Below are 25851 nucleotides of genomic sequence, written 5' to 3'. Positions count from 1 at the left end.
GTCAGTGAGGAACTGAGGGGTCGTCAGATGATGAATGAAGATTAAGAAAGAAAACGCAGTCAGCAGAGCTGTGCAGGTAAAAGTCTCTGAGGTGGAGCAGCAGTAGAACACACAGTGACATCAGATGGAGGAGACATCAGAGGACAGGTAAATGTCCCTCCGGCTGCGTTCAGTACTGCAGTGAATGTATCAGTTACTTGCCGCCGTGGCGAGCAGCACGACATGCTTTGACGGAAGGAGCTGAAAGTGAGGCTGCAGGCCGACACTCGAGGACTGCGTCTGAACGTGGACAGCGCGCTTTGTCCTCCTCCTCCTCCTCCTCCTCCTCCTCTTCCTCCTCCTCCGCCGGTATCGATCCCTGGAGCTCCTCAGCATCACATACATCACAGCAGGAGTGCAGAATAGATGGCAGAACAATGTATTTAAAGGCATTACACTCCAGCTAATGGCGAGCCGGAGAGAGCGCCTCAGTCGTTTAGCCTGCAAGCGGTCAGACTCTGGTTCCCAGCACGGCCGCGTCTCAAATGATGTCCTCTGTGGACCGCAGTCACTTGGATTCAATTTGGAAATGTATTCATATTTACTTAGTGTACCTGCATTGCATTTGTATAGATCACTCGAGGGTAAAAGTAAAATTGAGCAAATTGAATGAACATATTGGGACATACGGGGTGGCGGCGTGGAGCGTGCAGTCGGGTCAGTCCCATGTCTTTTATGATGTCCCTCTGAAATCTATCTGAATCACATTAAATTGGATATAAAGATGTGCAGACACATACATCACAGTGAATGGTGTGGCGGAGCATCGCTCGCCAAGAATCCCACCTCAACAATCGGGTTAGAGAATCGGCTTTAGATCCTATTAATAATTCACAATCTTGTTAGGGGAGAACAAACATTTCTGTTCAGGCAATTTGAGCAGCGGCTTGTTATTGGAGGCGGCCTCGGCGAGCTGCGAGCCGGCTGTGTGTGCAACAATAACTCCACGCTATTTCACAGTCTCTGCTTTCTTTATTAAAGCGCCGTCACAGTAAACATGTCAGCTGAGCTCCTCCACCCACCGCCTCCATCACAGAGGCACAGGAGCTCTGAGCCTCCTGATGGAGGACAGACGCCGGCCGATCAGCTGATCGCTCAAATAACAGCTCTTTTCATCAGGAAGGAGCCTGAAAATGACGTCTTTAAACGTTCGAACGAGCCAGAAATATTGAGGAACCATCGCAGGCCCAACAGAAACAGCAGCAGGAAGAATCGACGACAATTCAGCAAAAATCCACAGACGACGAGAGGATCCGTCAGAGGTCGAGAGGTTTGACTTTATTGAACAGACAGAAACAAAAGAGACGACAAGGAATCAGGATTCACAGCTTGACAAAGACCAGAGAAAGACAAATTCAGAAGAATGGTCAGGAAAAAGAAAAATACAGAAAAATTAACAGAGAAAGAAAAATACAGAAAAATAACAGAGGAAGAAAAATACAGAAGAATTAACAGAAAAAAGAAAAATACAGAAAAATAACAAAGAAAGAAAAATACAGAAGAATTAACAGAAAAAAGAAAAATACAGAAAAATTAACAGAGAAAGAAAAATACAGAAAAATTAACAGAGAAAGAAAAACACAGAAAAATTAACAGAGAAAAGAAAAATACAGAAAAATTAACAGAAAAAAGAAAAATACAGAAAAATTAACAGAGAAAGAAAAATACAGAAAAATGATCAGAAAAAAGAAAAATACAGAAAAATTAACAGAAAAAAATATAGAAAAATGATCAGAAAAAAGAAAAATACAGAAAAATGATCAGAAAAAAGAAAAATACAGAAAAATTAACAGAAAAAAATATAGAAAAATGATCAGAAAAAAGAAAAATACAGAAAAATGATCAGAAAAAAGAAAAATACAGAAAAATGATCAGAAAAAGAAAAATAGTCAAGAACAGAATCAGAACAATAATCACATGAACATTAAAAAAACAATGAAAGAAAAGAAGTTTTTGTTTTTATGAACACATGAAGTGAAGGAGCTCTGCTCTGGGTTAGAAAAGGAGGAAGAAGATGATGAAGATGATGAAGATGACATCGACCTGTCGGCTTTTAAGAGAATTAAATATGAAGAACATGCAGTACATTTACACATGCTGAGTATTTGTACTGCTGTTTGGTCTCATGTTGTTTTCTGTATTTATGAATCTTATAAATAAAACAACAGAAAAACAGACTTTCAGGATTAACTGATGATCACATGAATGAATGAATGAGTGAATGAATGAATGAATGAATGAATGAATGAGTGAGTGAGTGAGTGCAGCTGTGCAGGAAGTCGAACGAACGTTGGTTTTTGTGAAAACGACAGAATTCAATAATAATCTGATTATTAATAAATGAACGTTTTTAAAAAGCATTTTTTAATCTGCGTCTGATTTTTCTTCTTTTTGCTGTTTGTAAAATATTTCTTTGTGTTTGAAGATAATTATTAATATTTATTAATTATGTATAATTATTGAGAGAATTATCTAATAATGAACATTTTATTTTGAAATGATATTTGATATTTTTATGATTGCAGTACTTTTAGGTCCAGACGTCCGAGTGCAGCAGAGAAATGAAGGACTGCTGATGTTCACCGTCATCACAGTCCGTCGCTCTTCATGAGGATAAGGTGGACGACGATCCGCTGACCTGGAGTCAGTTTCACTGCTGCTCTTTGTTTTGAAGAGATTTCCTTTAATTATCCTCCAAAATGAAAGCAGCTGCTGTGCCGAAGCCTCCACAGAGACACATTTACAACTTCATTGGTCTGTCTGTTCTCTCTGGGCCTAGTCTTCCTCCTCCTCCTCCTCCTCCTCCTCCTCCTCCTGATGGGTTAACCTTCGTCTGGAGGTCACAGGTTCGCTCTCTGCTGCTGACGCTCTGTTGAACCACCTGGAAATAAGAGTATTTCTACAGGAGCCCAGGAAGGACAAACCCAACACCGAGCCTCCAGTTTCACCTGTAGATGGCGCTGAATCCTCCACTGTGGAGCTTTAAGTGTCCGTTAACGTCCGTGTTTGTGTTTGAAAGCAGCCGCAGCGTCTTCAGGTGAGAACACCTGAAGACAATCAAAACGCTTCACGTCATCGATCGGCGACGTGACCTGAAGCTCGCCGACACGTTTCCACCGACTGTCACCAGTTTATTTTCAGAAGTACAGTTCAGTCTGAAACATGAAAAGTCTTTTCTGCTTCCTGTCTGACGAGTCTTCCTGTGGCCCTCTGAGGGGTCCCGACCCGCAGCTTGAGAAACACGAGGAGCCAGATTTTTTTTTACATTTTCATTTTTTCTGTTGTGTTTTTTGTCTTGATTCAAATTTCTTTTATATTTGACACTCTTTTATTTTGGACTCATCCGTCTGTCCTGTCCTTTCGTCTCCTCTGTCTCTTCTGTATGTCCTGTCCTGTCCTGTCCTGTCCTGTCCTGTCCCGTCCTGTCCTGTCCTGTCTCACGGCTGCTGCGTCCTTCAGCTCATTTTCACGTCTGCAGAATTTATTAAATCTGATGTTTGAGTGAAACGTTAAAACAGAAGAAAATAAAACGCAAAGAAGAAAAGTGAAGAGATGAAACATGAGCTTCTCCTCCTTCATCAGCACTTCCTCCTCTTCACCGCCTCACAGGGACACGCCGGTCCGTCCACTGGAACTGTCCTGCGCGTGTCTCCAGTCATCTGTCCTGTTAAACAACATGACGAAGAGTTTCTCCAGTCTGTGACATTTTGAGCTTTAAAACAGGAACATTAAAAGCTGATAACAAGACAGAACGTCCAGTCTGACAACAGCTGGAGGACGAGGAGGAGGAGGAGAGGATGGACAGGATCAGTGCGTTGTCCTACGCTGCCTCCTGCTGGTGGAGACGCTCTCCTACAAACACTCGCAGCCGTGAGGCTCCTTTAAAAACTGCAGAGTCGAAAAGAGTTCTAAAAACACAGTTCACCCAGTTCAGAGTGACCAGTCTGACCAGTCTGACCACTGACCAGTGCGACCAGTGTATCCAGTGTGAGCAGTGTGACCAGTCTGACCGGTGTGACCAGTGTCAGTGCCTCTCTGCGTCCTCGGCGCCGGGTTTCGGGGACTGGACGCCGTTCTGTCCAGCGATGATGCTGCTGTACATCTTCTGCTGCTCCTCTTTGTACGACTCCTTCACTTTTCCTCTTTTCAGTCCTCCGTCCCTGAAAGACACACAAAAAACATGGAGGACGTTTGTGAGGAAGCGTGACCTCACGTCCTGATGTGATGACATCACGAGTCTGAAAAGGTTTGATCCAACTCTAATGTTGATGAAGCTGAAGGTGGAAACACTTCAGTAACTCTACTGTGGTACACCACTTGATGACTTCGCACCACTGATGACGAGTGAGGTGTCCAGAAGTAATCTGAGTACTTAGATGGTCCTCACCAGGCCAGGTCCAGCAGTCCTCCCTGATGAGCGATGGCAGATTTCACTCTGCTGGCAAACTGAGCTGCATCTTCATCATCCTGCTCACAGAGTACACAGAGTACACAGAGCACACCGTCATACGCAGTAATACTCAGAGGAAAAAGAGTAACAGTATGCTCACGTCGACATCGTGTCACAGGAAGTCTTCTGAAAGTATGATGCAGGTTTAAAGCTGTTTGAAGAGGAGATGCTGCCCCCTGCAGGCACCGAGCAGCAGCTGCAGACACACGAACGTCCAATGACCTCACGCCTTCACAGGCAGAGCGCAGTACTAATACACAGGCAGAGCGCAGTGCTAATACACAGGCAGAGCGCAGTGCTAATACACAGCCAGAGCGCAGTACTAATACACAGGCAGAGCGCCGTGCTAATACACAGCCAGAGCGCAGTACTAATACACAGCCAGAGCGCAGTGCTAATACACAGCCAGAGCGCAGTACTAATACACAGCCAGAGCGCAGTGCTAATACACAGCCAGAGCGCAGTGCTAATACACAACCAGAGGGCAGTGCTAATACACAGCCAGAGCGCAGTGCTAATACACAACCAGAGCGCAGTGCTAATACACAGGCAGAGCGCAGTGCTAATACACAGGCAGAGCGCAGTACTAATACACAGCCAGAGCGCAGTGCTAATACACAGGCAGAGCGCAGTACTAATACACAGCCAGAGCGCAGTGCTAATACACAGGCAGAGCGCAGTACTAATACACAGCCAGAGCGCAGTGCTAATACACAGCCAGAGCGCAGTGCTAATACACAGTCAGAGCGCAGTACTAATACACAGCCAGAGCGCAGTGCTAATACACAACCAGAGCGCAGTGCTAATACACAACCAGAGCGCAGTGCTAATACACAGCCAGAGCGCAGTGCTAATACACAGCCAGAGCGCAGTGCTAATACACAGCCAGAGCGCAGTACTAATACACAGGCAGAGCGCAGTACTAATACACAACCACATAATATTTCTTGTATGAAGTAAAACACACAGATTTTGTTTTAACATGTCGTTGCAGGTCAGAAGAAATCTTTGCTGTACTGCAGTACTGCGTGTAGTATTACTGTACACATAAAGGTGGCAGACGTTTACTCGGCAGTAGTTTCACTGTTTGGTCACATGTGCGACAGGAAAGGAAAAGACAGACTGGCAGACAGAAGAGGAGGCGGTCCACACTGGGCCGTACCTGGATGGTCATGGGGGGCAGGTACCACACGTTGACCACGATGGCCCAGCTGGTCATCATGCGCAGCACGTAGCTGACCATGTTGTGTTTGGCGCTGTTCCAGAAGGCGTCACCGAATCGAGGGTCGTACTGAGGCACACGGAGCGAGAAGTGAGGCGAGCTACAAACACCTCCAGAAGACTGAAGACAGGAACACAAGCTGCACCAGACTCAGTTCAAAAAACACTCGTTTTTCAGGTGTTCGTCTGAGCGCTCGTACCTTTATTGTAACCGGATAGATTGTTCCTCCAATTTCAAAGCTCCCCTTCTTAAACATCATGACGGAGGTGTTGTTGATGCAGGTTCCTGTGAAAACAGAGACCGACGTCATCCGACCACCAAACCACCATCATCATCCTCACATCACGAGCGACAGCCGGCAGACTCTGACCTTCAGGAAATATCAGGATTGGAAGTTTGGTCTTAGCGGCAACGTGAGCTCTCAGCCTGCAGACAGAGGAACACACTCGTTACTCAGCGTCACTGATCGCCATCGTCATCGTCACGCTGCTGCCATGATGAAGAGGGAGGAAACAGGCTGCACTGTCTCCTGCTGAACGTCCTCTGTCACTGTGGTTTTTTTGTTTCACTTCAGATGAAGTAGCTTCACTCTGTTAGCTTCTGCTAATGCTAGCTGCTAAGCTAATGCTAACAGCGTACTGTTGTTGACTTCTTCTGTGCAGGGAAATCAGCAGCAGCTCATCATCACTTCCTGTTCTGTTGATTGGCTCTGTCCGTCTCACCTGTTCGTCACAGCGTGTCGGTCTTTCATCTCCGACCTGTCGAACCAAACGTGAGGACACGCCCTCACCATGGACCTCTGAATGACCCCCATCAGACCACCGTGGACCTGTCCCACCTGTGGACGACAGGGAGCCGAGCGGTGACATCACCGCATCAAACACCTGGAGCTGCTGACTCACCTGCTGATGACACTCACCATGGCGTAGCAGCCGTCATTGGCCAGGATCACCACATCGATCGGCGTGGTGTGATTGGCTACGCAGATTCCTCCTTTCTGAGGTTTGTTTTCTCTGCAGGAAACAGAAGAAGAAGAAGGATGTTTGCTGGAGGCTGCAGGTGTGTGAGCTCTGCCGGCGGCGAGCTGTAACTGACCTGTTGTGGTAAACGATGGTGGCTGACAGGCCTCTGGCACAGATCCTGTAGCAGGTCAGGTGGACCAGCTCGCTCAGCCAGCTCTTCACACTGAGAGAGTCACACAGGAAATGAACACGCTTCACGTTAGCTTTGAGCCACCTGATTGGAGGAGCTGCTGCATGGCTGCGGCTTGCTGTCGTACCTGCTCTCAGGTAGAAATCCAACCAGAACCGTTCCCATCACGAGCCACGAGAGGCCGATGAGGGCCAGCGTGATCCTGCAGGAACAGGAAGGACGAGCTGAAAGTCTTTTCTGGGACTAAACGGTTGTTTGGTTTGTGTTTGGAGTGAATGAAACAGACAGTAATAAAACAGCAGGGGGCGCCTCAGAGGCTCCAGAAGCTTCACCTGTGGGCAGCAAACAGGAAGTGAGGCGGCTCAGCCAGAGTAGACCTCTACTGAGCACGCTCAGTGGCCAAAAACCAAAACAGCATCTGGACCCAGTGAATGAGCCGCCATCTTTGAACGGGGCGTCACCTCATCTTAAGACATCTTCAGGAATGATATGGAACAAGGGTCCCCAGCTGGTCGCGGACCGGGTCAACACCCTGAGCCCCTAGACCACCAGGACCTCGCTTTGATTCTGTAATCCACAACTGTGCCATATCAACTAATGTGGGCTCTGACCAAAAACCAGAATCCTGTTTCAAGACCTTTATCGGTTCACAAACTGGGAGGCTGGGCCCCGAGTCCTGACTGGGAGGCTGGGCCCCGAGTCCTGACTGGGAGGCTGGGCCCCGAGTCCTGACTGGGAGGCTGGGCCCCGAGTCCTGACTGGGAGGCTGGGCCCTGACAGCCTGCAGGGGAAACCTTGGGCTGCTTCCTTCTACACTTTTATTCAGAAAACAACACCTGCGTTGTGAACTGACGAGCGCTATGGCCTCCTTCAAAAGCCACATCACCGTCTCATGAGCTGCTTCGCCTCAGACTGACCTGAGCGGGAACAGGATGCAGTAGCGGACGAAGACGCCGAGGCCCCAGATGATGGTGAGGCGGAGGCTGATGTAGCGGAAGTTCTGGTTGGTTCGGGTGAGGAGGTTCCAGGAGGCCAGCTCCTCGGAGGAGAAGCGCTGGGTCACCTGGTCGTCCACGATGCTCTCCAAACCCTTCTTGTAGAAGTAGAAGGCGTCGCTCAGAGCAAACTCTCCCGCCGCCACGGACTGAGAGCTCCGCTGCCGGCCCATCTCCTCCTCCATGGAGCCCCCGGCTCGCTCAATGATCCCTGGGACACAATCACAACATGTCTTAAGAGGTCTCAGGTCTTAAAGGAACACTACGCAGGAGCTGGTGGAGACCAAACAAGGAGCTAAAAGAGAGAGAAGACTTCGTTCATTGTGACCAAGAAAAATCTCAAACTGATTAATTGTTTCACAAGAGTCAAAAAACCTTAAAAACCTGTTTTTTAAAGAATAATGAGATGTTTTGTAAAAGTAAAATCAGCACATCGTGCTGTTTAATGATAAACTGAAACGTCATTTTAACGTTTCTCTGCCGACTTAAACGTCTCCTTCAGTCATCACCTCTTATTGACTGAACCAACACCTGCGTGGACACACCTGTTTCACCCGCCTGCAGTGTGTGTGTGGCTCACTGAGCTGTGTAACATCAAACATGTGACTCATGAACTAACAGAAAAGGCCTTGTGTGTGTGTTTAAACAGGAGAAATGAAGAAATCTGACCCAGAATCAGCTTTACTGTCACAGGACTTCACCGCGAGCCGCTGGTCGTGTTAAAGCTTCGGCTCTCCTGTAGGTTCTACGTCCAGAGCTTGAAATGAGATTAAGTGGAGCTGCAGCAGAGGAACACTGAGCTTTATGTTCCAGCAGAGGATCACGAGGACGCCGAGCTCGCGCTCATGTTTAACCCTTCAGTTTCTCAACATTATCTCTGAAATCTCCACGATGAGCCAAGCTTTTAACAGCAGGCAAAGGCAGGAAGTCAACACATGAGTAGTTTTCTGGTTTCCCTCGGTGTGCGTGAATATTGTGAAGTGATGAAGTGATGAAGTGGTGAGTTCATGTGAACTCCACCGCAGCAGAGACGACAACAGAGACGAGTGGAAAAAATGTGTGAAAATGTCGACAGAAACGAGCTGGAAAACATCAGATATCAGCAAAAATCCCACACTGAGCACAAGAGCACTTCATGTTCAGTAATACACGTGTGGAAGTACTGCAGTATTGTTTGAGTGAGTGAGTGAGCAGCTGCTCACATGTGGAGCCTCACAGTAAACTCTGTTTGACTAAACTTATGCAATCTGCTGTTGCATCATCGTCCAGAGACGAGCGGCGAGGTTTCCACACCACAGCCAACATGAGACGCTGGAACTGACCAATGAGAGCCCGCCCAAGCGCACACACACACACACACACACACACACACACACACACACACACACACACAGAGTGTCACATGATCTCTGTCTGCAACTGAAACACATCCCCGTCCTTCAGGACATGATGTCCTCTCAGCTCAGACCACAGACTGACGCTTCAGGCGTTCGTCCTTCTTCAGCTGCTCTCATGAATACTTAAAGCTGAACCCCCCCCCCCCCCCCCCCCCCCCCCACACACACACACACACACACATTCGGCCCATTAAAGATGGCCGTCTGCCGCCGGTGACGTACCGTTGGGCAGAGGCACGGGCACGCTGGGCTGCTGCTGCCGTCCTCTCTGGATCCGGACCGTGGCCCACTGCAAAGACAGTTATTTTCAGATGACCTCTGACCCCACGCCTCCTGCTGCGCATTTCATCACTGTACAAACAGATGGAGCAAGCGTGACGGACGCGGTCTGCAGGACGTCCAGCTGGTCTCCAGCAGACACCAGTCTGCTTCACTTACCTCCAGGATTCTGACAAGGACCTGGATGTAGACCCCCGTGACCCCCAGAGAGAGTCCAAACATGGCAGGTAGCATGATGAGGAACACCACCACAAACACCCACACCTGGAAAAGGCCCACAGCCAAACTCCACATGTCCTCCATCACTGCGGCCGCGAGGTCACGCCATCGTCTGCCAACAGGACAGAGCACACCAGACTCCATGTTATTTTCAGCCAATTTAAGAGAGGGCACAGATTCATGTTCCCCTCAGGATGAACCCATCATCGCCACCGTGAGGCCAACATGAGTCCTCACACAGCCGCAGAGCTGAAGACGCCTGGCCTCTGCTGACGGACAGACAGACAGGGACAGACAAACAGACAAACAGACAAACAGACGGACAGACGGACAGACGGACAGACAAACAGACAGGGACAGACAAACAGACAAACAGACGGACAGACAAACAGACGGACAGACAAACAGACGGACAGACGGACAGACAAACAGACAAACAGACAAACAGACGGACAGACAAACAGACAAACAGACAAACAGACGGACAGACGGACAGACAAACAGACAAACAGACGGACAGACAAACAGACAAACAGACAAACAGATGGACAGATAAACTGACAAACAGACAAAAAGACAAACAGACGGACAGACAAACAAACAGACAAACTAACAAACAAACAGACAAACAGACAAACTAAAAGACAGACAAATAGACAAACAGACAAACAGACAAACAGACAAACAGACGGACAGACGGACAGACAAACAGACAAACAGACGGACAGACAAACAGACAAACAGACAAACAGACGGACAGACAAACAGACAAACAGACAAACAGACGGACAGACAAACAGACGGACAGACAAACAGACAAACAGACGGACAGACAAACAGACGGACAGACAAACTGACAAACAAACAGATTAACTAACAAACAAACAGACAAACAGACAAACTAAAAGACAAACAGACCAACAAACTAACTAACTAACTGACGGTTTCAATGATTCATGGTTTGAGTCATTTTTCAGCCAAATATTAAAGATCAGCTGATTCCAGATGACGATGAAAGAAACCTTCAGCTTCACCTTTAACGACGTGTTTTCTGTCTAAAATCTGAAACTGAAGCTTCATCTGGAACACCTTCAATCAATGACTCTTAATTAATCAATAAAAGAAGCTCCTCAGGTATGAATGATTGAAAATCATTGAAAGATTCATCAAGAAAATGATTTTTCTAAGTTTTCATTTATTCCCTGAATGTCACAGTAACTAATCAATAATTACATTTTATTTATTTCACACTTTGCTGGCAATACTTTTACTTTGATTGTACAGGACTTTGGCTTGGAGTGGAGTATCTTTACACTATTGTATTTGTACTTTTACTTGAATAAAGGATCTGAGTACTTCTTCTCTGACTGTATTAACGTACTGGAGTAAATGTGTTTTCTGCTAGAGGAAGTATTCAGATCCTTTTCCACAGTCAAAGTACTAATACCACGCAGTAAAAATACTGTTGCATGTAAACGTCCTGCATTGAAAATGCTACTTCAGTAAAAGTACGCGAGCATAATGAGGAAAATTACTTCAAGTACAACTACTGATTCTTTCCATTCCTGATCAATGTGGTGATTATTTTCTCCATTAATCGATTGAAAATACTGAAAACACTGTGTAGAAGCAGAGAAGACAAGTCTCGTTTAAAGTAAAAGTACTTGAGTACAGCACTTGAGTAAATGTACTCAGTTCTGGTGAGTTCTGCCGTTCCGTTACTTTACTGTTCGTGTTTTCAGAGTAAACTGAGGCTCAAACAGCAGCGACACAAACCACACACAGCAAACACAGACTGAAATTAAATGAAATAAAGAGTCAATTACCTGAGAATCGATCATAGTGCCGCAGTGTTTAGTGTCCGGTCACAACAATCCAAATGAAACTTGTGTCCGAGCCTGAAGGCGCCTCAGCCCGCTATTCCAAACACGCCCTCCGCTGCCTTCAAAATGGCGGACAGCGCCGGAGCGACTCACACATCTGAGTTTATCCGTGCAGTCAACAAGCAGCATGGCGGAGCCGTCCGTGCGGATGCCCGGGATCGTTTTAGCCTCTCTAATGTTCCAGCATGTTAACAGTGATTCAGACGTGGTGAGAAATGAGTTCACATCATTAAAGTTCATGTTTTTAATGGAGCCCGCCGGGCGGTGATGGTTCAGTGTGAGGAGGAAAGCTAGCAAACACAACAGAACACACGTCCCAGCGATGTTAGCCAGCTTTGGAGTTGATTAGTCCTCGTTTAATGGCTGAATTGTCGGTGTTTCTTATGTTTTGAGCAGTGAAGGACTGTTTGTCGTTTAAGTGAAGTTGAAAGTCCCAGCACGCCGTTTGTGCAACTTTTCAAAACAAGCGAAGACCGAACAGTCCCGACACACCAGACTCCGTTCAAAAAAGATTGAATTTAAGGGACACCGGTCACGGACGAAAGTACGGCGGTTGTGTAGTCTGACTAAATGATTTAAAATGTCATGTGGATCTGATGAGGAATTCGGCAAAAGTAAACACCAACAATTGATTCTTACAGGAGTCAGATTTTAACAAAAGTCACTGGCGCCCAGTTGCTGCCCACCACTGAGTGCAGGTGGAGCTACTGGTTTCCAGTTCATGTGTACCTGTATGTGTATGTGTGAGGTGTACTACAGCTTTTAAGGTACTACACAGGATCAAGAGTTAGGAAACACTTTTAATATTTTTGCTCATAAGTGTATTTATTTATTATTTTCCATTTTAATCAGTTCTGTAATTGAAGAAGCTGATGATTATTTTTATTTTTTATAAGTGTTTAGTCCTGAAACGTCAAAAATGTTCACGTCATTCAATGTTTTCTTCAATCATAAGTGTCAAAAAGCTGAAAGCTGATTTGTGTGTGTGGTCTCTGCAGGAAGGTTTCATCCTTGGGGAGAGTAAATTTGAGGAGCAGATCACCATCAGCGACTCTCAGGCGGATCACATCCACATCGAGGAGGTCTACAGTGAGTTAGACTGGATCACTGAGCCTCATGCTAACCGCTAACCATTAGCTCACCTGAAGAGGTTAGCTAATTCTGCTCACCTGTCTTCATTCTTTCACAGATGTCCAGAAACACGTCGCCTGCCACAAACTGAACGAGTGAGTACTGGACAGACGTTAATATCTGATCTCAGACCAGCGTCCTGTCCCGCTCATCACATGCTAACAGGCTAAAACAATCCTGTTTATTCTCATCAAGCTAGTTTGGTTCTTTGAGCTCACTTATCTTAACAACTCTGTGCTCTTGTTTTGAAATAAAGTAAGAATGAGTTGAAACCTGATTAGCTTTCATGTGATTGGCTGAGCGCTGATCATGTGATTGGCACATGGTATCTATGGTTACTGGAGCCTCTTCTTTGATATCAGTTGAGAAAATGAAATGTGTCAAACATTTTCAGCCCGGCTGATCAGTTCACGAGTTTTATTGATCAGTCGTCACGAGAAGTTTAATGTTTCTGCTCTTTGATTCCGAATGAAGACGTCTGCGTGTCACTTCCTGTTCGTGCCACACTATTCAGCTTGTTTGTTACGGTCAGCTGACCATCAGTAGGCTGGCCTTGCTGGTCTGTCTGACCCTGATCAGTTTGATTGGAGGGTCTGAACGACGTCACGGCGGCGGTTTGTCTCGTCTCTGTCTGCAGCTTCTACGACAGCGTGGGGGACGTGGACGTGGACGCCGTCAGGAGCATCCTGGCAGACAATAAGCAGGTAAAATGAGACGGATGAACATGTGAAGAATTGAAGTGTTTGTTGGTCCGCGCTGACGGAGCCGCTTTGTGTTGAACACCTGGAGGAGAGCGTGATTGGCTGGTACCGACAGCGCAGGAACTCGGACCAGCAGATGACGCTCAGAGAGAAGACGGTCCACGAGAAGCTGAAGAGCGCGCTGTCCAACCCTCACGTCATCTTTGTGCTGCTGACGTCCGGCCAGGTGACGGCCTCAGGCTCCACCCACAGGATGGAGTACGCCGCCTTCATCTCACGCAGCAGGTGAGTGACGCTGCACAGGTGAGCGGCTGACACGACTTCATGTGTTCATGAGCCGTTCTGCAGAATGAGTACTTTTACTTTTGGTACTTTAAGTATCTTTTGATGCTGATACTGGCTTTTACTTGTGACAGAGCATTTCTACATTGTGGTATTACTGCGTTTCCTGAAGTATCGCGGCTGCCTGCAGTGTTTGTACCTGAGCGTTTGTGTGTTTGTGGTTCTGTGGAGGCGTTTCATCAACGTGCCCGTGATGGTCAACAACCTGGGCGTCCTGGAGCAGCTGGCGTACTGGAAGGTGTCGGCTCCGTGCTCCGCGGCGGGTTATAACCTCACAGTGAAGAAACACGGGTACGACCCTGCACGCCGACGTCCACGCCACGCCACGGCTCCGTCTGCTCCTCTGACTTCACGCATTTCTCCTTTTCTTCCAGCTCCAAGTTCTTCTCCTCCAACGGGCTGCTGAGAGAAGTCAACGACGTGAATAAGATGAACGACTGTCTGCAGGCGGAGCTGCAGGTGTGTGGCGGCGGAGGCAGGACGTGCGTTTTAACTTCCTGCTGCTTCACACACTCATTGTTTGTGTTTCATGGTGGACAGAAAGCCTGCGGGGAGGTGGAGGAGAGCGAGCGTCTGGTGGAAACGCTGCAGACGGAGGTTTCAGCTCTCAGGAGACGTCTGAGGACGCAGAGCAGAGCAAAAGGTTCGACGTCGTCTTCACGTGTCAATTCTCGATTCGTTTGGTCGTTTCATGACAGAAGTCACATGATCGGCTGATCAAACGGAGCAGAGACGCAGTGATCTCAATCTTTGATGTTTCATTAGACAAACAGGAAGTGGTCATCAGTTCAGGTGTGTGCATGAAGTCACTTTTCTGTGTCTCAGCAGCGTCAGACGAGGATCCGCCCGAGCAGAAGAACAACCTGCGGCTTCACGACGCCGTCCGAGCTCTGTTCGCCCACTCGCCGCTGTTCCACACTCAGACATTAACCCTGGACAGGTTTCCTGTCCGTGATGTCTGCTGCGGCACCGAGCAGGACGGAGATGCGCCCGCCACCGACGCTGAGCCGCTCAGACGCCACCGGCGCTCAGGAAACGCTGCCCCTGCTGCGTCCCCGCAGGATGAACTCTGGGAAGCAGCGGACAGAAACACAGCCAGTGAGAAGAAACGCAGGAAAACCAGCTCGTGACGAGTCCGTCCATGAGTCCATCTGCTCTCATCACTTCCTGTTGGTTCTTTAGTGTCGCTGAACAGTTCTGTCAAAGTGCGTTCACGCCGCGAAGACGCTGTTATTTATATTTTAAGGACGTTTTTGTTGAGTTTCAGTTCATTATCATAAAATCTGCTTTAGCGTTTGGAAACAAGCCAACAGTCTGCAGCTATGCTAACAGCTAAATGCTAACATGCTAATGGTTAGCATGCAGACATTTCCTAATCATCAGTAAGCACATTCTTCAGCTGAGGCTGATGGGACGTCTGTCACTCTCCAGGTGTTTGATCATAAACCACAGTATTGAACACATTAAGAAAACATTTAATCTAAAATATGATCAGACCGCGCTCACACCGTCTGTTCAAGTATTTTCAACCAAATGTACTTAAAGTAAAAGTACTCGTGTATGAGTAAAGTGTTCCTGTCAGTGTTTCTCTCTGCTGTCTGTGGATTCATGTTCCTGCTGCATTCATGTGTTCATTCATGTTCCTGCTGCGTTCATGTGTTCATTCATATTCCTGCTGTAGATGTGGCCGTCCTGTGAGAACCTCGTATCTCCAAAAAGTCTGACAAGCTCAGAAAAACAGGCTGTTTTCAGCTTTGTGACGATGATTTTCAGCTGATCCAAGAGACTTTTTAAAGAGTTTATTGAGCTGAAGAAGACATGAAGGAACTCTTCATCCTTCAGTTCAGCTCAAACACTCAACATCAACACATCTGGAGATACGAGCTTTTCACTGGACAGGAAGGAATCTGAAGAGTAACTAGCTGTCAGACTAATGGAGTAAAAGTATCAACTGCATAAAATGGAAATACTCATTAAGTACAAGTACCTGCACGCTGTACTTTAGTCCAGTAATTGAGTAAATGTACTCAGTTATGTTCCACAGTTGTGTGAGCAGCAGCTGTCAGCTGATCTGCGTGTGGACAAACTGTACGTCATGTAAACAGCTGACGACGGCATTTGGTCGGTTTGCTGACTCAGCAGATTTCAGACGCCGTTTTCAGCTCCTCCTCGTGTCGCCTCCTCAGGCTGGCCGTGGACCTGAAGGCTGACTTTAACCTCTTTGACTCAAACGTCTTCAGACGCCTGAAGAACATGAAGTCGACTCATCGCTGAGACAGCTGCTGTTTATTCATTAATTTAGAACAAAGATGAGAAAAGACGCTTTCAGACTGATCACTGCATGTGTTTGATGCCACAGATGTTTGGGTCCCTCATGAACTGTGGGTGTTTGTGTGTCACCGACATGAAACCTGGATGAGGAAGTGAAGCAGAGTCGGTTCAGTCTGACAGAAAACAACATGTGACACGTTAGTCAGCTGATGTTTGACACTCATAGATGAACAGAAAGTAATCAGATTGATGGATGTGAACAGCAGCTGGTCATAGCTGAGGCGTGACGTGCGGAGACTCACCTGTGGCCTGAGCTTTCTTTATCGCTTTGGAAACTTCTTTTTGCTTTCTTCCACACAAACCTGAAATAAAAACATGAATTTTCTTCCTCCACTGAACGAACAGGTGACGGTGTGAACAGGAAATGATTCTGATGCAGTTTCACGCTCAGCGGCTCACCTGTGATGTGTCGACCATAGATTCTGCCCGTGTGCGGTGAGATGAACTGGGAGAGCAGCTGTTAAGAAGACAGGTGAGTCAGCGATGTCAGGTGTGACAGCAGGTACAGCTCAGTGCGTGAACTCCTCGAGCTTAGTTTCAGTGTCAGACTTCAGGACACGTTCCGGAGGGTCTGAGTCTGATTCGAGCGCTGAAAACCCTCAGAAGTGGTCTGTGGTCCAGGTGGGTCTCCCTCACCCAGTGAAGGTGACTGCTCTGTTTATTGTTTTCAGGTGTTATTTCTGTTTCACTGGCTCTCATAAGTTAATCACCCACTAAAAGGAAATAACAATTCTCTAGTTTTCACGTGCATTTGCCAAAACAACCTGCTCCTCATCAGACACTTCAGCCTCACCTGCACTGACTGACTCACCTGGCTTCTGGTGTGCATGGACACGTGCTGATTAACAAGGTGAGGTGAACAGGTGTATATACATCAGCGGTCTCTGTGTCCTTTCACTGAATGCACTCAGACGTGATCCAGTCTGACTCACAGTGTAAAAGCAGTGGAGGAGCTGCAGGTGTGTCGCTCACCTGAATGTTTTTGAAGTCCACTGTGACGTTGCAGAGAAAACATCCTTTCTGTGCTTCTTTGAACGGGTTTTCCATCTTCACGAGCTTCAAGGTGAAGACAAAATACCATTAGCAGTTAGCTCTGTGATTACCGGTGTCTTACCGTAATGAATCCGTGTCATTTCCTACCATATTATCTTTTTGTTGGACGACATCTAAAGCGGTCGTGAGACTTCTTAAACCTGCAGGAGCAGAAAACGTTTAATAACAGCTCGCTGGCTAACATTAGCATTAGCATCACTATCTGTGGCTTACGGGGTGACGCTGAATCAAACGTTTAAAACAAGTAAAACAACAATATTTCATCTCAGACTACTTAAACTCTCTAACACATCCACACACGTGCTAAAGCGTTTCTGGAGCCTTACTTGTGTTTCCACGTGGTGATAAAACAGGCTTTAGCCTCTGAAACCATCTGTGAGCGAACATTTTGACCTGACACAGGACCGGAAGTTATCAACCAGAACTCCGGTGCTTCGTTGGGGTTTCTGACTATCAGTTCCGACCGCTTCTAAAGTTGTTTTTTATTAATTACAGGTAAATTACATCTGAAATCTAACATTTTAAATGAATATTAAATTAATACGCCATGTGCAATTCTCTGTACTGGTAGATTTTAAGTGTCTGATATAAATGAAACTTAACAGTTCAGATCTCATGTTTTACGGAAAAAATTAAACGTTACCCACTTCAAAGAGACACCGAGACAAGATGAGTCACTCCGGAAAAAGTGAAGGAGTTTGCGTTAGCACATCGTGCTACTTATATTAGCAAAGAAATGATACTGATTATTTTTAAAACGTCGCATTTGTCTCATAAAGTAACGTATGTGAGTTTTTAATCAGCGCTCTTGTTAATTCTCATTGCTTTTAACCAAAAGTAACACGATGAGCATTTTTAAAGCTTGGTTCAAGAAAGATGACCTGAGTTGGCCGTTAATGGTGCTGATTAAGCAGAGTCTTACATCTGGTCATCATCGGCCTCACTTTGTATAACTTGTGATAAGTGTTCGGCAGCTGAACTACTCAAAATAGAGAAACGATATAAGCATTGAAACGTTTAGCTCTGCTAGCTAGTTAGCCAGGAAAGCGAAGGCGGAAGTGATGTCAGATTCTCCTCTTGCTCTGACGAAGCTGTTGACAATTTTTAAATCTGAGGCTCGCTGAGGTGTTGAAGCCTCCGCGCGAGCCAAAGTGACAACAGACCCTTTTCTTAAATTATTTAGGCGACAGACGTTTAAGTTTTTTTTACGGACGTTTGTGATTAATTTGTCGTGTTTATCGTGACTAATTAGCTCGCTGAGGGAACAAATGAGGTTCCAACTACCGGGAGTAAGCTAGCAAGGCTCAGCAATGGTAAGGTTACTTAACGAGCCAGGCTTTAACTTAACTTAACTTAACTTAAAGATGTTGTTAACGTATCGTAAGAACATGAGATCTGAAGTCTGAACCGGAAACTGGGGCCGGCTTCGTGTTTGTGTACTGGTTTTTGTGTTCCAGTTTCAGGATGTTTGTTCGCTGGCTGACCATCTTTGCCAGGTAGCATCAGGCGGTTGGAATAACAGCTGAGCCCGGACAGTGATGAATTCTGGGAAACAAGAACTCAAAATAAAGAGAGTTTCATCAAGGAAGAGGTCGAGAGACGTCCTGAAGAGTCAACTGACACCAGTGAAGAAGACAGGAGGAGACACCTGTTTACAGCAATGTCCCAAAAACCGGAGGCTCAGCGGCATCATGGCTGATACACGAGCCACTGAGGTTTGTTTCTGACCAGCATCCGTCTGATTTGTCTGTGACATCATGTTGATAATCGATGCACCTGAGCCATCAGCTGTCGCACCCGGTCTGTATCACCTGTAGTTTCCTGACAGTAAACTGCTCCTGATTGGTTTCAAAGAGAGTCTGAACATGTCGCTGCTGTGACGATGCTTCTGCCATCTGTTGAAGAAAGTCTGTTAAATGTGTTTCTGTCAAATGATTCCAGCTGTCTGATTGGCTGTTCCGTCAGCTGATTGCGTCAGTCCTACACTGATGGGACGTCATGTGACTGCAGACTAACACACCTGTTTGTTGTCAGTTCTGCAGTGACACTGAGGATCTGTTTGGGGACTATGACAGTATCCTGGAGGACAGCTCTGTCCTGGCAAAGCTGGACGATGCAGAACAGAACGAAAGGCAGCGTGACGTCCAGCCTTCAGCTCCCACCAACACCACCGACCCGCTGGACTTCACGCCTCTTCGGCCATCGAAAGACGGCGTCTGGAAACAGCCCTGTCAAGACCTTCTCACGGACTCCATCTTAGATGACCTCGGAGACGAACCCTTCGAGGACTTACCGCCCAGCCAGCTTCAGTTTGAAGAGCAAGTTCATGAAACTTCAAAGTGGAGCCGGACGAAGCGGGACCGAGACAAAACCTCGACACCTTTCAGAAACCCTGACGGGGCCGGCGAGGCTGCAAGAGAGACAAACATGGAGGACAACACCAGGAGGCCGAGCAAGGCGAGGAGGAGCGTGGCGGATCAGCTGAAGAGGACGATGGTCTGTAACGGAGCAACTCCCGCTGCCATGTCCCGGACCGCCGTGATGAAAGAAGCCGTGGTTACCGAGGAGATGAGCGTCGCCATGCAGGCGATGGAAACGGTGTCCGCTCACACGACCGACCTCGGACCTTTCTTTGGACTCCCCTCCAAAGTGAAGGAGCTGATGGACAAGCTGAGAGGAATCAAGACTTTATATGGTGAAGACGCTTTGTTTGGTCCTCAAAGTCTCAGTTAGAGACGCTGTTAATAAAGTCTTATCTTATCTTATCTTATCTTATCTTATCTTAGAGGAAACTGGCTGACGTGAACGTTCCAGCCTTTGAAGCGTGAGGATTCGCTGGTTTTCCTCGTCTGTGATGTTTAATCGAACCTCTTTGGTTTCTGGACTGTTGGTTGGACAAAACGAGACTTTGAAGACGTCCCTTTGCACCGAGGACGTTTTTATGAGCGTTTTTCACTATTTTCTGATATTCTTTAGAATAAGTGATTAATGTGAAAGTAATCAGCAGATTACGGTTATTTTCATTCTCAGTCTCCAGATGTTTCCTCATCAGTCGTCCTTTGAAATGTCGGAGACGTCTTCAGACGCACATCATCCTCAAACCAACAGTCAGAAACTCAAAGACGTTCAGTTACTGTGATGAAAACAGATTAAAGAGGCTAATTCTGACTTTTGAGAAGCATAAATTGATAAATGATTAATTGATTATCAGAACGGCTGCTGATGCATTTTCTCTTGATTCTTTCCGTTCTGCTGCAGATTAATTGATAATGAAAAGTTGCATTTTTCTGTTAACTGGCAACCAGATTTAGTTTCCCTGTTTCCAGTCTTTATGCTAAGCTAAGCTAACCATCTGCTGCCTGTAACTTCACGTGACTCTCGTTAAGAAAGTCTTTTTTTTGTCAGATTGGCAGGTGACGTGTCTGAACCTGGACTGTGTTCAGGAGAGGAAGAACCTGATCTACTCTCTTCCCACCAGCGGAGGGAAGACTCTGGTGGCAGAGATCCTCATCCTCCGAGAGCTGCTGTGCAGGAACAACGATTGTCTGTTCATCTTACCGTACATATCGCTGGTGCAGGAGAAGGTACGGCAACAAAAAAGGAACAAAAGTCACACCATCATAGACCTGAGACACATATTATATCTGTTTATGGTGAACAGAAGAGGACCGAGAGCAGAGCCTTGTGGGACTCCTGTCCGGACCTTAAAGCACTGTCCTGAAGCTGCTCTGGTCCCCTTGCAGGTCTGTGGGCTGGCGAGCTTCGGCCTGGAGCTGGACTTCATGGTGGAGGAGTACGCTGGCAGTAAGGGCAAGTTTCCTCCGGTGAAGAGGAGAAACCGGGCGTCGCTCTACATCGCCACCATAGAGAAAGCCCACAGCCTCGTCAACTCTCTGATCGAGACCGGCAGGATGGACAAACTGGGACTGGTGGTGGTGGACGAGGTACAGACTCACCTGCGTGGAATAAATGCTGTTTGAGGTTTGATGGTGGAGGTAAAGGTGTGAACGTGTGTCCTCTCTGTGCAGCTTCACATGCTGGGTGACGGCAGCCGAGGGGCTCTGATCGAAATGACTCTGTCCAAAGTCCTCTACATGAGCGGTGAGTGTCCTCCTTTCATTCTAATCTCACAGGACCCTTAAAACCTTTGCACGGGCTGTTTGACTTAATGTCACGCGACTGCAAACAACCTGTTAACGATCCCACTCGGTTCTTTCCAGAGACCACTCAGATTATTGGAATGAGCGCCACTCTGGGAAACATCAAAGACCTGCAGACGTTCTTGAGGGCTGAAAACTACACCAACGACTTCCGGCCTGTGAGTGTCTTTTGACGGTGGCTTGAACCAGGAGTCCGCTGCTGCTGTTACTCTTCCTCATTACTGCCGTCGTGTCTGCTGCCGCTGCTCGGTTGAACCGGTGTGACACCGTGACCTGCGGTAAATCTGTGGTGTGTTTAGGTTCAGCTGAAGGAGTATGTGAAACTGAAGGACAGCATCTACGAAGTGGACCCAAAGGAAGACGAGTGTTTCAGATTCTCACGTCTTCTCAACTTTAAGGTAAGTACGTCCTTCACGGCAGTCTGTCAGGTGAAGGTCACAAACCTTCCAGAGAAACGAGGTTTTTCTCCGTCGATGCAGCTCAGAAAGAGAAGCTCGACTCTCAGAAATCAGAAGTTCACACCTGCTCCGTGTGACGCATCTGACCGACCCGCCCCGCACCAGGTGAGCAGCCAGGTGTGTCCCTTCACCTGAGACACCGAGAGGCCACAGGTTTGTCTTCATCGTGACACTGAGAACACTGAGCAGCAGACTCACAGGTGAAACCTGAGCGTGTTACCTGAGTGTGATCACCTGCGTGAAAGGTGAACAATCAGAGGTCAATAACAGCACGAGAGAATGACGCGATGACAGAGCTGAGTGATGGCCGTGTGTCTGATCTGTTCGACCTCAGTACTCCAGCGCGATGCAGAAGATCGACCCGGATCACATCATCGCTCTGGTGACCGAAGTCATTCCGGCTCATTCCTGTCTGGTCTTCTGTCCCACCAAGAAGAACTGTGAGAACGTGGCAGCCATGATCTGCAAATACCTGAAGGAGTAGGTGAACCGCCGGCCGACACCTTCTGCTCCGCCTCCCGCAGCTCGACTCATTCGCTGCTGTCGCTCGGCTCTTACAGGGAGTTCCTCCAGCAGAGGGCGGCGGAGAAGGCCGTCCTCCTCAGAGAGCTGAGGGACGGCGGGAACGGCTCGGTGTGTCCGGTGCTCCGCAGGACGGTGCCCTACGGCCTGGCCTATCACCACAGCGGACTGACCTCCGAGGAGAGGAAGCTGGTGGAGGAGGCCTACTCCAACGGGGTCCTCTGCCTCCTCACCTGCACCTCCACCCTGGCTGCAGGGATCAACCTACCTGCCCGCAGGTAGGTTGATCTGTTCATTTCTAGAATGACTGACGTCTGAATATTGTTTGATTTGAACAGTTTTAAGGGTTTTTAACTCTGATGTCTTTGAATCAGAGTCATCCTGCGTTCACCCTACGTGGCCACGGACTTCCTGAAGAGGAGCCAGTACAAGCAGATGGTGGGACGGGCCGGGCGAGCCGGGATGGACACTGTGGGAGAGAGCGTCCTCATCCTCCAGGACCAGGAAAGACACATGGTGAGAGACTCACAGCTGGTCTGGAAACGGTGAAGACTGTCAGGAACCTCTGAAGTCTGGTTCTCCGTCTGTTCCTGTCTGGATCCTCCTGATCCAGCCTCTCCTGGTCTCCAGTCCCAGCTGTCCTCTGCTCTGTCCTGACTTTTCTTTGTCCCTCAGGCTAAAGGTCTGGTTTGCGCCCCAATGGAAAACTGTTTCAGTAACCTGCTGCTTGACGATGGAAAAGGTCTCCTGAGTCTCATCCTGTCACTCGTTGGACTAAATGTACGTCCCCTGGTTTTCACCGTTCATGTCCAAACGTGCCGGTCTTTGACGCCGTCTGCTCACAGCTGTGTGTGTTGCAGATCGCCTCATCGCTGGATCAGATCAGAGACTTCCTGGGTGGGACGTTGCTGTCCGTCCAGCAGAGACAGCTGTGCGTGGAGACGAGTCTGTGGGAGGCAGTGCAGCGGTGTGTCCACCTCCTGAAGGACAAAGGTCTCATCGCTGCGGCTACAGACTCAGACGGTCAAAGCCTGCAGGTCACCAAGATGGGAAGAGCCACTTATAAAGGTCCGTCCCCGTCAGGACAGTGAGGTCCGAGCTCAGGTCGTCTCACCTGAGCAGGTCACACATTCGTACTTCAAAGCTGTCGTGTCTCTGTCCATGTTCATGTCCAGGTGTCCTTCAGTCCTCCACTTTGCTGCAGGCTGAAATGTCTCAACCATCAAACACTCATGTCCCCTGAGGATGAGTCTTCTGACGTCTCATTTAGAGCCTTCAGGACAATAAGTCAACCCAAAGGAAGGAAAAGTCGACAAGGACGTCAAAAAAAAAAAAAGATCCAGTTTGATCATTTAAAGGACGTCTGAACACAAATATGTGGCTTCATCTTTTCCTCCAACCTCCAATCAGTGAAAACAGGAAATGTGATGAAAACGTTCAATGTTGTTTGGAGGAAATGATGAACACATGAATTAATTAATGACTTCATTCAGATCAACATGTTAATGTGTTCAAAACTTTATGAGCAAACGCCTGCAGAGGTGCTGACATTCCCATCAGCCTGAGCTGGACTTTATGCTTCCTGCTTGTTAGCCAATGCTAGCATGCTAACAGGCTAAAATTAGCATGATACCTGTTAAACGTTAGCATGTTAGCCGTAGACCTATGGAGTGCAGCTCTGTCTCTTGTCCTCAGGCTCGGTGGATCTGTCCTACAGCGACGTGCTGTACAGAGACCTCTCTAAAGGTCTGGACGGTCTGCTGCTCAACAGCTGCCTGCACCTGGTCTACCTGGTCACACCCTACGACATGGTTTCACAGTGCAAGCCGGACTGGATGACGTTCTTCAGACAGGTACAGAGTCGTGTGACACGTGCTGATGTGGTTTTCCCGCCTCAGAGGACGGCGTTCAGCTTTGTTGTCTTGTTGCAGTTCACCCTGCTGTCGGCCGCAGAGCAGAAGATGTCTGCAGCCGTCGGCGTGCCGGAGAGCTTCGTTGCTCGAAAAGCTGCAGGACAGACGGTGAAAAAGGTAAGAAACCACGACCTGCAGGTAACACCCGAGCAGGTGGTGGAGTCAGGGAAGCTACGTCAGGCCGAAGGAGGAGGTCTGCTGGAACAGCATCTTGTTTGCTGTGTTTCAGAGCGTGAACATGGAGGTGGTGAGGCGGATGTATCTGGCTCTCGTGCTGTTTTCGCTGCTGAAGGAGACGAACCTGTGGAGCGTCGCCGAGAGGTTCCAGCTGAGCCGAGGCTTCGTCCAGACCCTCCTCAGCTCCTCCTCCGCCTTCTGCTCCTGCGTGCTGCACTTCACCGAGGTACGGCTGCACAGAGGAAACCGCTGAGGCTGATCTCAGGTCTGTTCAAGCCAGTCGCTGCTTATCCTGTGTGTCTGTGTTCAGGAGCTGGAGGAGTTCTGGCCCTTCAAAGCTCTGCTGACGGAGCTGACGAGAAGGCTGAGCTACTGCGTGAAGGCGGAGCTCGTCCCTCTGATGGAGGTGGTTGGAGTCATGGAGGTCAGTGTGGAGGTCCAGCTGCTAACGGGAGCTGCTAACAGGAGCAGCTAACAGCTGTCTCAGCAGACTGTTGACTGAGACACTTTGACTCAGTGTGAACTGAAGACATGTCTGTGAAGAGGACTGGTGTGTGTGCGCACGCAGTGAAATTCATGTTTGTGTTTTCCTTCAGTCTCGAGCGAAGCAGCTCTATAACGCCGGCTACAAAACACTGACTCACCTGTCCAACGCCGACCCTGCTGTCCTCTGCAGGACCATAGAACACCTTAACAAGAAGCAGGCCAATCAGATCGTAGCCTCTGCCAAGGTGAGTCATATTTACCAGGTGACATCATCCAGTTTGAATAAAGTGTGTTAATCAGCTGGTGTGTGTGTGTGTTTGTGTGTGTGTGTGTGTGTGTGTGTGTGTGTGTGTGTGTGTTCGTGTTCCAGATGCTTGTGAAAGAAAAGGCTGCCGCTCTTCAGGAGGAGGTGGACGAGCTGCTGACGGTTCCTTCAGACCTGCCGTCACCTTTAAAAACTCGTCTGATTCGCTGATTCCAGAGAAGTTTTCTTCTCTTTGTAAACTTCCTGTTTGTCTGTTTTTATTGTTTGAATTTCTTATTAAAATAATGTACAAGAGGGACTCGGCCTCGTTGTTTGTGGCAGTGTTTAATCACCTGAGGATAAGAACCAATGAGGCAGCTGCTCCTCCTCACACAGTCCACCAGGTCCTGCAGGAGCCCGGAGCGGACAAACCAAGCGCTGACTCTGGAGGCTGAGACAGTCCCTCCATGCTGCACACTGGACCTCTGAGCAGCTCTGTGTCAGACACCAGCAGCGGGTGGTGTCCGCCTCCATCCTTCACACAGAGTGAGAACACCTGGACTCTGCACACCTGGAGTCAGCAGCTGAACCGAGTTTACTTCAGTCAGCACTAAATGAAACCAGGACCGACGAACGCAGAGATTAGTTTGTTTTTCACTGGACAGTCACGTCCTGTTTATACTGCAGTTGTTGATTG

At 47.9% G+C, this 25851-nt stretch overlaps 4 protein-coding genes across 6 annotated transcripts; 2 read left to right on the top strand and 2 right to left on the bottom strand.

Annotated features, from left to right (window-relative positions):
* Positions 1-1867: 1867 nt before the first annotated feature.
* On the bottom strand, positions 1868-11755 carry gpat3 (glycerol-3-phosphate acyltransferase 3). 2 transcript variants are annotated; one of them, XM_076758424.1, is made up of 13 exons: positions 11580-11755; positions 9694-9865; positions 9478-9544; positions 7781-8069; positions 6991-7065; positions 6807-6896; positions 6631-6724; positions 6434-6549; positions 6082-6137; positions 5911-5996; positions 5652-5780; positions 4427-4506; positions 1868-4199 (listed from the first exon to the last, which is right to left on the bottom strand). In XM_076758424.1, exons 2-13 carry the CDS (start codon positions 9835-9837, stop codon positions 4064-4066), a joined length of 1362 nt encoding a protein of 453 aa, XP_076614539.1. In that variant the 5' UTR covers positions 9838-9865; positions 11580-11755; the 3' UTR covers positions 1868-4063. The 2 variants fall into 2 exon arrangements, 1 of the variants encoding a protein (XP_076614539.1); XR_013079226.1 differs by having other exon boundaries at positions 4131-4199; positions 4427-4685.
* Positions 11686-15398, top strand: abraxas1 (abraxas 1, BRCA1 A complex subunit). The gene is given in 9 exon segments (XM_076758426.1): positions 11686-11844; positions 12635-12725; positions 12826-12862; positions 13405-13471; positions 13557-13753; positions 13982-14144; positions 14147-14269; positions 14351-14453; positions 14639-15398. Coding segments are annotated over 9 exon segments (1164 nt in total). The 5' UTR covers positions 11686-11763; the 3' UTR covers positions 14941-15398.
* A 681-nt stretch (positions 15399-16079) lies between these two features.
* mrps18c (mitochondrial ribosomal protein S18C) lies at positions 16080-17621 on the bottom strand. Its single transcript, XM_076758427.1, has 6 exons — positions 17521-17621; positions 17282-17334; positions 17114-17197; positions 16541-16598; positions 16384-16443; positions 16080-16221 (listed from the first exon to the last, which is right to left on the bottom strand). Exons 1-6 carry the CDS (start codon positions 17579-17581, stop codon positions 16145-16147), a joined length of 393 nt encoding a protein of 130 aa, XP_076614542.1. The 5' UTR covers positions 17582-17621; the 3' UTR covers positions 16080-16144.
* A 663-nt stretch (positions 17622-18284) lies between these two features.
* On the top strand, positions 18285-25467 carry helq (helicase, POLQ like). Of its 2 annotated transcripts, none has more exons than XM_076758934.1 (19): positions 18285-18507; positions 18652-18909; positions 19229-19889; positions 20600-20778; positions 20938-21138; positions 21223-21295; positions 21415-21512; positions 21654-21752; positions 22147-22292; positions 22373-22612; positions 22709-22850; positions 23010-23114; positions 23195-23402; positions 24030-24187; positions 24266-24364; positions 24477-24650; positions 24735-24848; positions 25021-25155; positions 25281-25467. In XM_076758934.1, the coding sequence occupies exons 2-19, from the start codon at positions 18733-18735 to the stop codon at positions 25383-25385; spliced, it is 3114 nt and encodes a 1037-aa protein (XP_076615049.1). In that variant the 5' UTR covers positions 18285-18507; positions 18652-18732; the 3' UTR covers positions 25386-25467. The 2 variants fall into 2 exon arrangements, with proteins under 2 accessions (XP_076615049.1, XP_076615048.1); XM_076758933.1 differs by having other exon boundaries at positions 18403-18507; positions 18691-18909.
* Positions 25468-25851: the final 384 nt, after the last annotated feature.

This window comes from Chaetodon auriga, chromosome 19 (genome assembly GCF_051107435.1).
Source record: "Chaetodon auriga isolate fChaAug3 chromosome 19, fChaAug3.hap1, whole genome shotgun sequence".
NCBI classification, from domain to species: domain Eukaryota; kingdom Metazoa; phylum Chordata; class Actinopteri; order Chaetodontiformes; family Chaetodontidae; genus Chaetodon; species Chaetodon auriga.
This window is presented reverse-complemented; position numbering and strand designations above follow the sequence as displayed.